The sequence below is a fragment of the Atta colombica genome, unplaced genomic scaffold (genome assembly GCF_001594045.1).
Source record: "Atta colombica isolate Treedump-2 unplaced genomic scaffold, Acol1.0 scaffold33, whole genome shotgun sequence".
Classification (NCBI taxonomy): domain Eukaryota; kingdom Metazoa; phylum Arthropoda; class Insecta; order Hymenoptera; family Formicidae; genus Atta; species Atta colombica.
In genome coordinates this window covers 473,077-482,501 of record NW_017259437.1, presented here as the reverse complement: position 1 = coordinate 482,501, position 9,425 = coordinate 473,077, and the positions used below count along the sequence as shown (strand labels likewise).

The 9,425-nt window shown below is 29.9% G+C and overlaps 2 protein-coding genes and 1 long non-coding RNA gene across 3 annotated transcripts in view; 1 reads left to right on the top strand and 2 right to left on the bottom strand.

The window, feature by feature from the left end:
* LOC108690481 (sodium channel protein Nach-like) overlaps positions 1–8,946 on the top strand; it is a 13,956-nt gene extending 5,010 nt beyond the window's left edge. Inside the window, exons 7-8 of the mRNA XM_018197785.1 lie at positions 3,589–3,921; positions 8,908–8,946. Of these exons, the coding sequence (XP_018053274.1) occupies positions 3,589–3,802 (214 nt within the window). The 3' untranslated portion in view covers positions 3,803–3,921; positions 8,908–8,946. The remainder of the gene's footprint in view (positions 1–3,588; positions 3,922–8,907) is intronic.
* LOC108690584 lies at positions 2,408–3,644 on the bottom strand. Its single transcript, XR_001931902.1, has 3 exons — positions 3,477–3,644; positions 3,029–3,179; positions 2,408–2,593 (listed from the first exon to the last, which is right to left on the bottom strand). It is a non-coding gene; the product is annotated as an uncharacterized LOC108690584 (long non-coding RNA).
* Positions 5,821–9,425, bottom strand: part of LOC108690482 (carbohydrate sulfotransferase 11-like) — a 5,176-nt gene continuing 1,571 nt past the window's right edge. Inside the window, exons 2-5 of the mRNA XM_018197787.1 lie at positions 7,723–8,101; positions 7,316–7,603; positions 6,653–6,888; positions 5,821–6,239 (exon numbers count right to left, since the gene is read on the bottom strand). Of these exons, the coding sequence (XP_018053276.1) occupies positions 6,074–6,239; positions 6,653–6,888; positions 7,316–7,603; positions 7,723–8,031 (999 nt within the window). The 5' untranslated portion in view covers positions 8,032–8,101 and the 3' untranslated portion in view covers positions 5,821–6,073. The remainder of the gene's footprint in view (positions 6,240–6,652; positions 6,889–7,315; positions 7,604–7,722; positions 8,102–9,425) is intronic.

The window sequence follows — 9,425 nt, the reverse complement described above, 5'->3', positions numbered from 1 at the left end:
AGATATATATATATATATATGTATATATGTAATTGTATTTATTTCAGTAAAAATATTTCAACTAATCAGTCCGTTCTAAAAATATATATGAAATCCGCTACATTCATAGAAATGGATACAATTCCGATTGCTGATGAATTATATTTGCTAGGTAAGCGATCGTTTCTAACCAGAAAACACCAACTAAAAGTAGCATAACATTAATGTTATAATTTCACTCAACAATATATAAATGTAATAAAATACCTAAACTGAATAAAGCCCACCTAATTTATTTGTTTTTTTATTTTTTAGGTATTAAAATAAACTAGGTGAAAATAAAATCGTTATTTTACTCATTTACAAAAATAAAATGTGTGTTCTATAAAATATCTGCAAATAAATAGAAAAAATTTTTAATTCTGACATTAGACCTTATTATATATATATGAATATAATGTTTGTTGTTGCTGATTCTAATTCTCTTGCTTTTATCTATTTCTTGTGGCACGTTTTTTTTAAGTATATTTCTAGGCGTAAAGAGCATTTTTAAATAATTGAAAACTTGGACGTTATTTAATGTTGGATTTTATTCGACTTAAGTACCTTATAACACATATTTTAACAGTTACATTGTTCAGTGTGAAGTTATAATATTAATGTTATGTTACTTTTATTTAGTGTTTATTGGATGCTTGCAATCTGTTTTAATGTCTTAATGAAAAAAAGAAAAAAACTTTTCAGCATCGCTGGGTGGCATATTTAGTCTTTTCTTGGGATGCAGCTTCATAAGTGTCTTGGAGATTTTTTACTTCATCGTGTTATTTCTTGGTTCTAAATTCAAGTCAAAATAATTGTCGATCAGAAGTTTCATGATGTATTAAACAACTTAATTAAGTTTATAAATGCACCGTAATTAAAGAAATTCGATCGCATTTTCATCGGAAGGGATGAAAGTGAATAAGAATTGAACACGATTGACATTCTACAGCAGCGTACACAACATCTTTTGAGACACTGGATGTGTGGACGCCGCATCGAGTAACTACGAATCTGGAGCGATTAGATCTATTTCGAGCGGTTACTGGAGCGCTGCCGTAACATTTAAGTTCCACGCCCGTGAAAATACATATTTACTATGACGAATATGATACCGTGCGGCGCGGATGATTCTTCGGAATTAAATTATATAACAAATGATTTACATAAGTTGCAAATAATGAAAGTCTTTTTTTTTAAATATCGTTTAATCGATTATGTAACATGACACGTCAATTTTCGTACTTATCTCATTTAATTTGTACATTTCGTTATTCGCACCTGTTTGCATCTGTCTATTAATGTTGGCAAAAATAAAAGGAACATTTGAAATAGCAACGTGCAAATATAATGGGATACATTCCGATACGGTCAAATACACATATTTAAAATGAAATAAACATGCAACGACGTGCGATCTATTAAAGATTTTGTACTTGACTTGGCGATTGTACGAAATGTATAAATTCAAATAAAAAGGTGAGAATAGTGGATACTTCAGACATACGAAAAAAGTGGATATTTATATTGTAAAAATCAGTATTTGAAAAGTGTTTAAATACAATAAGCGAGTAATTTGATACTTGAGCATACGGTCTTGGGAGCTTCTGCCTTACGTAATATTTGAAAGCTTTTTGCTAACACAGCCCTAATTGCAGTTCAGCATTGAAATGTGTACTAATTATGTCGTCTATTTTCGCGTACGCTGTCGAAAATACCGATTTAGTTCTACGTGGACATACGGTCAAACTTCGAGAGCTGGAAGCGCCGACTATTTTTGGAGAAACGCCCACATATTGCGGGGCAGCATCGTTCACATTTCTACAAAGTTCTCTCTGTTTGCATCTCCTAAGGAAATCCATATTTTTCATAATTGTCTCTTTTTTTTAATCGTAGTCCGTTTTATGCATCCATCGATAGTGACATAATGACAATTTATTTCCGGTATGATGGTAAATAATAGTAAAGTAAACTTTAGTCTGCATTTCAAACGAAAAGATTTATTTTATCGTTTGTAGTGTTGTGTTTTTCATATATACTACGAACATATTTTTAAAGAAACTTTTTTATAATACATTTTTAATATTGTAGTTAAAGATAAATGAGATGCATTCGAATTATAAACGAACGCGCATAAAACAAATTGATATATTTATTTCGGTGACTAAATGAACACAATTCAATAATGATGCGAATTATAGCTGTAGATATGCTAGTAACTAATAATATTATAAAAAAAATATTATTTTTAATTTAGACAATGTATTTGTAGCTAATTAGCTGAGAAAATATAATTAATGTAATATCGATAGCCGATTTTCATGACAAAGTGATAAGAAATTAAAGTAAAACAGGAGATAAACTTTTAAAATTGTTTCTATTACCCGATAAATATATTTTTAAATCATGCGCGTCACAGAAATCGGTCATTAAACAGTCAAAAATGATTTGTGGAGAACATGTCTTCAGGCGCCTAAATTGTAGAAAATATAATAAGAGAATTGGCGAATTCTGAACGAGGTGACGATCTTGGATCCTTTGAATGCATCCGCCTTGCTTTCTTTGTTGTTCAGCCCTAAAAATGTACAATATTCTACATTTAAAATATTATTAAATTTGAACAATTTGAGTTCATATTATTGTGATCACTTATTGAATAATTTATTATTAATAAAACAACTTTAAAAATAATATCACATCATAAAATACTAAGGTAGATAGGATTAAAATGAATCAAGATGGATAATGAAATTCCGCTTACTATTCGGAGATTTCAATGACCAACTTAACACAAAACCTTCTTAATCTCATAGTCTTATTCTGTAACTTCATTTAGCGAACTACGAATAAAAGCTACGAATATATTTAGATAATTCTAAATAAAAAAATATAAAGTTTTCATTTTATGCAATTTTACCAATAATATTGAAATTAAAGTAAAAAGCTGGGAAAGCATTCGGGACACATATTTTTCAAATTAAGAATGCATTCATTGGTATACGTAACTCACCATGGTGAGGAATGTCTGTTGTGCTTAAAAAAACAATCCCGAGTATAATACCCAAAGCGAGATTAATAGAAAAATAAGGATGAAATACGTCATCAGAAGGTTCTTCGTCTCGTGGCCTGCTGGTGGCATTTTTTGACCGATACGGACAGATCTGTATTATGATATATATATATATGTATATATATATATATATATATATATTAAGTCTATTATTCACTTACAGATATCCGATAAAATTTGTCTTTATTCCTCATAGATAAAGAATTCGATCAATCATTTTTTTTTTAAATTTACATGAACGTATGTATAGCAATGACAATAATTAATTCTTACTTTCTTTCCACATCGCACCGGTTTAAGATTTATAATTAAATATAATGTATAATATTGTAATATTTTTATGAAATTCGCTTTGATCGATCTTCATTTAAAGATCTGCGATACTCACGAATGCTTGGATTATCACGAACTAATTGCGAATTATTGCCGTTATAACGTCAGTAATTTATTATTGTAAACGTTATTACATGAAAACACTTTATAAGTTTTTTATTTTCAAGATCACTTAGATCCAGAAATGCGTTCTTCGCCGCTCTACGTGCGATCGTAGACTGGATCAGGCAATGCAGGATTTGCGCGCTCGGGTCTTGTGATCCCGAAATTCCTCCAGGAACCGCATCACCACCCCCACCTATTATACTTGCGTGTACCGTTTCGCACCTTCCCACCTTCTGCTCCAGGATTGGTAGAAGACAAGATCCCACCATCAGCTAATGTTGCTTGAAGAGCAACGAGTTTCGTTACCTCGAGTTATATTAAGGCATTGTGAATGTTAGGCGTAACTTCTTGACAAAAACGCCATCAGATCGATTCCAGATAACCGCCGACACACTGTAAGTATTGGCAGGTTCAAGATCGTTATGAAATTAATATGCTCAGGTTATTAAGCGCGATTGGGAATTGCAAGAGAGGCATTGTGTTATTCTGAAAACTCATTCAAGTGACTGCCAGAATTGTTGCGCGCGATTAAGATTCACTCCTTAGTCAATCCGTGCCAATATAGAAGGCCGTCCATCATTTTCGGGCTCTCATCTAAATTTAACTCATTTAAGCAAACATCAATCTTGATGAACAATGTATGGACCTCCGAACTCTAGCTCAACCATTATGTAATGCATTTATCTTGAACAACCAATTATCGAAAATACATATCCAGCATTATTATTTCTCTAATTTATGAATTAGACTCTTAATAAAAATCAGAAATATTCAATAACAAATTTAGACGTAAGTCTAAATGGATCATATCAGCATCCAAAGATTTAAAACAATTTTTTAGATCCACTAAGTCGATTTGTAATTGTAATATTATTAATTGTGTAATATAATTAATTAAATTTAATTAATTAATAATTATAATAATTAATAGATTATTAATTGATTAATATTTATTAAGTAATAATTAATTCCATGATAATTTATTTATAATCAGTTAATTATTAATCATGAAAATCTTAACACAATATTATTTTTGGATACATAATATACATAATGTTTGCACAATATACAATATAATCTATGAAGAAGAGTTAATGTGATTAATAACTACATAATTGTTATCTCTCTGGAATCTTTTCTACACTGTACAATGAAGATACAATAATATTTACATAGGCACGCAAATATGGCTGCTTGTAAGCAATAACTTTGAACACGATATGATGCTTTGAACACAACTCACGTTACGAAAATAGAAAAGTGAAACTTTTATTACGGATTAACTCACGACACAGTACACAAGGTGCGCATATAAATAGAGATTATCCTAAGATAATATTTCGTTCTATAAATTGCGTACCAATAAAAGTTTCGACGTACATTCGTATGACTTTTACGAAACTAAACTTGAAAAAAGTTGACAAGTGATTTTTTTCTTGGCACAAAAGAAGTTCTTTTATTTTCGCTTCACTTCTTCCTTAAATTTATCCTTAAATTCTTGGCAAGAGGCACCGTTATACGTTTAAAACGCCATAATAACTTCAAATAAATAGTCTGTGATATATCTATGAATATATGAATGTGTATATATAAATATATTTTGATCATAAAATATAATGATTAATAATGTATAATCCTATACAGCGCAGGAACTTGCAGCAACATTGCTGCAAATTTGCAATGTTAATGCAATATTGCAATTTTACTACAATATTACTGAAAAAAATCGGTGCTATTGTAATAAATATACAACAATAATTTAAAATAATTTGATATGTGTAATATGTAAAAAAAAAATGTTGCGAGATATGTACAATTCATATTTCGCAATTTATAAAACGATTCATTCGCGTATTTTACATTTGTATATTTACTATATTTCTCTAATCTCTCTCTCTCTCTCTCTCTCTCTCTCTCTCTCTCTCTCTCTCTCTCTCTGCGCACGCGCGTGTGCTACAATCTGTTGCAATCTTATAATTTTTTTTTATTTCTCGTTAATAAGTCGAGCAATTATTTAATAAAGAAATCACCTTTAACTGTTGAAATGAATATCATATATAATATACATATTTTTTTATATAGATAAGAAATTGAGTTTTTTTTATATAGATAAAAAATATTCTATGCATTTATATACGAGGTAGTATATACGAGATTTAATTTAAACAAAATAAAAATAAATACCTCAAATATCCATTTTATCGTTTTGTCATATTTTACACTTTACACATATTTTAGTGATAGTTTAAACTAATGGCACATAAAAAAATGTAAACAGTAAGATGTAAGCAGTAAGCAAATCAACATTTTTTTATTTGTTACTGTTGACGTAACTTATTATCTTACGTTTTTTATATGCCACTTTACTCATATTACGTATGTACATCTGCTTCTGTTAATATTAACAAGCACTATTAAGGCCTAATTGCACCGACGTTACTTTGATTTTAAGCGAGGCTTTTTTTATGTCTCTATCTCTTTTTAAAACGAGACAGATAAAGTTTTAAATCTTGCTTAAGAGATTTCAAAGTGAAGTTGCAACCGGGCCTAAGCCAAAGAAAATCCCAACACGTCTTCCAACGAGTAGTCAAACAACCTTAAATCTAATTTATATAGATCTGCTAACTTGCGAAGCTGTTTGTAGCTCAAAGTAGAGTAGTATCTGTCCAATTTTCTCGATGTCGGCTCACTGCTTGCTGATTTAGCTGGAAAACTATAATCATATAAATTTATTAACAGTTTTGACATATTAACATCTTTATAATATGATGCTTGGTAGCTTCAAATTATTAAAATTGCTTGTCAATTTAATTCACGATTGCTAGAGTAGTTTTTAATTGAGTTTATAAGAAAAACAATTCGGCGCGCAGTTCGAAAACTACAATATGATATATATGCAAATACATATATAGTGTATAATAATAATTCAAGATTGAATTATTTAAAGCAATGAAGAGCCAGCTTCGACTGTAATAGGCATTTTAAATTTCTAGTATTGATTGTGTTTCTCACATATGCGGTTTAAAATAAAGATTCTTAATATTGTAATCATATGTAATAAAATGTTTCGCTAATCTAAATGTTCAATATTATTTATTTTGTTGTTATGAGTTGTCATCTACGTACTTTACGGATGTGACACCTATCCGTTCGAGAATTTCTGTGGCATCCTCAACCAAACTCTCGTACTTGCTTACGAGATTGTAATTAACTATGCATGGTTGGCATAGATCATATATCGGTCTCCAATGTTCATTCCGAGTTCCATTCTCGGCGTCATCGGTAACGAAATCAACGAATTCGCGAAACGTCACATCGTCACCATTCCTTAAAGATTCCTCGGTCGCGTTTGACCTGTACTTCTACAAAAATGTCAGGCAGTTAAATCGCTACTTGTAACTTGATGTTTTCGATATTGCTTCATCTCTGTTTGTATACGGAACTTGCCATTAACGGTTAATATAATAAAAGTGGGACAACCTGCACATGGAATTAATCATAATCATATTCCAAGTGCGCAATTATACGGTATTTCTAAATTTGATTCAATTACTGTATAAATAAACATCTAACATCTTACAATGCTTGAACAAACAAATATTTTCTTTTAGGCTTCGCGATGTATAACTCGATTAAAATAATTCGATAGGTAGAGGAAAAAAGAACCTTGGGCAAAATAAACTACAAAAACAGTATTAAATTATGTGTCACTTTAGTATTATTATATGATGAATAATATAATATAAATGATACAAAAGTTTTTTTATGTTTAAAAAAACTTGTTTTTACCTTGATGATTTTTTTGCCGAAGCGAATCTGGAAATACCTCGCACTTTTCTCATGTTTGGTCTCTAATTTATTTCGATAGGCTGATAAAAGCCTTTCTAGAGGATGTCGCACAACAATTAACTTGTCGTATGTAGCCAATTTCTTCTCTATCTCGTGCAAAGTGTAATTGTTCAATCGTTGAAAAGTACCGGGGGAATGAGCTTGATCAGCCGGTATTTCTAAAGGATCGTTACCAGACCATTTTCCGGTCGCAATCATTAGTACACGCTTCCAATTTGTGCAAGCCACCTGAAAGGTGAAATCGCTTCGCCTTAGAACGCGCAACGTGATGCGTTTCAATACTTTTTATAAATTATGACATTAACATTATTCGATAATCTCAATAAAAAGACGATAAATTCTGATACCTTTGGTACATAGCAATAGAGCAATTCATGCAAATCATCCACAAGGATATTTCGGAACAATTCGGGATTTAATGCGGTGATATCGACTTCGCTACTTTCAAGCTCGCAATTATATTGCAGCCTTTCTTGTCTCTCGATCAAGGCCGATCTGGCCAACGCGTTTGGCCCTGTCCAAGAATAAATGTATTTGTTCTGCTCGAACAATTTTTTGTCTTCGTCATTTGAATGTACTTGTGTGACTTTCGCGTTTGCGATCATTTTCCATATAACAATGAATAAAATTATCCTCCACTCTCGACATCCTGTCATCGTTTTCCTTTACTCACCGCGAGCATTGGACTCTCTTGTAGAATTTCGTACAGATTGTAAAACTCTGAATCTGCAAAAAAAAAAAGAAGAACAGTCCATTTCATGTCCGTTGGAATTATCCATTCCAATGGAACGCTATTACGAAACCGATAGTCCTGTATACTAAACGTTATGCTTTCTCGTACTACTTTCAATTAAACAGACATATCTATCATATGCGACAAGAAATCAATTATGATTATTAATTTATTATAAAATATTCTTACATGAGATATAATATCAAGGACTTTGCTCTATAATAAAGCGATAGTATACGGCAAATCAAAATATTACGTAAGAGTTAAAAAAATTTACCATAATACCAACATAATTGTTACCATAACATAATTGTTACCTTGTATGTGTATAATGATAAAAAAAATTAATTATTTATCGTCATTTGTTTAAAAAAAATTGTAAAAGAATTCAATTAGAAATATCCTTAGTTTCTTATAAAATTATAGATGGAAATGATGCATAAAAATAATATAGATTGTGTGCAGCAAGCAGCGTTTTCAATGTAAACATAAAAACATAATGTATTTAAAATATATCAGAAAATCGACTATTTTTGATAACAGTCTTTTCAAGCCGATTTTAGGTCAGTTTTCATAAGGTTAAAACGATTATATCACAAAATAGAATAATTATTATTACGTATATATCCGAGCAAAATCGAACAACTTTTTCAGTTTTTAAATTTTAATTATTTATATAATTATAAAATTGCATACATATTGAAAAATTTTATACCAAATATTGATTTTCCTTTTTTTACAATCTTTTATATCTATATATTTATTATTTACTCGCCGCATTTTCTATTCTTTGATACAGATAATAGGAGAGTGGACCGCAACATAACTTTCTAGGCCAATGTTACGGTCGTGGCGCAAGTGCAATCATATGATCACAATGCAGACAATGTCTCCTCTTTGTGGTACGCACAAACATATTTATAAAAGTTATATTAAAAATACATAATTTATTTTCAAAATAGCTACTGATCATTTTTATCTCTTTCAAATATAATCTATAATTATAATAGAATCTATAATTGTTTTTTACAAATATTTCGATAAGAAAATAAATAGACACACTAAGAGATAAAAATGAACCATAATTTATATTCATTTTTGGGATAATTATATATTTATTGTTGCTTTAATCATGCAAATATAGTCAATTGTATTATACAGTCAATTGTATTAATAACAGCCATACACATTATTTGAAAATCTTTAGTTTTTTCTTAACATATTTTTTAATTATTATTACCTCATAAAATAGTAAGTGAATTTAAAAAAATATATAGTTATGTTCACTATAATTAAATACAATTGCATTTACTGAAT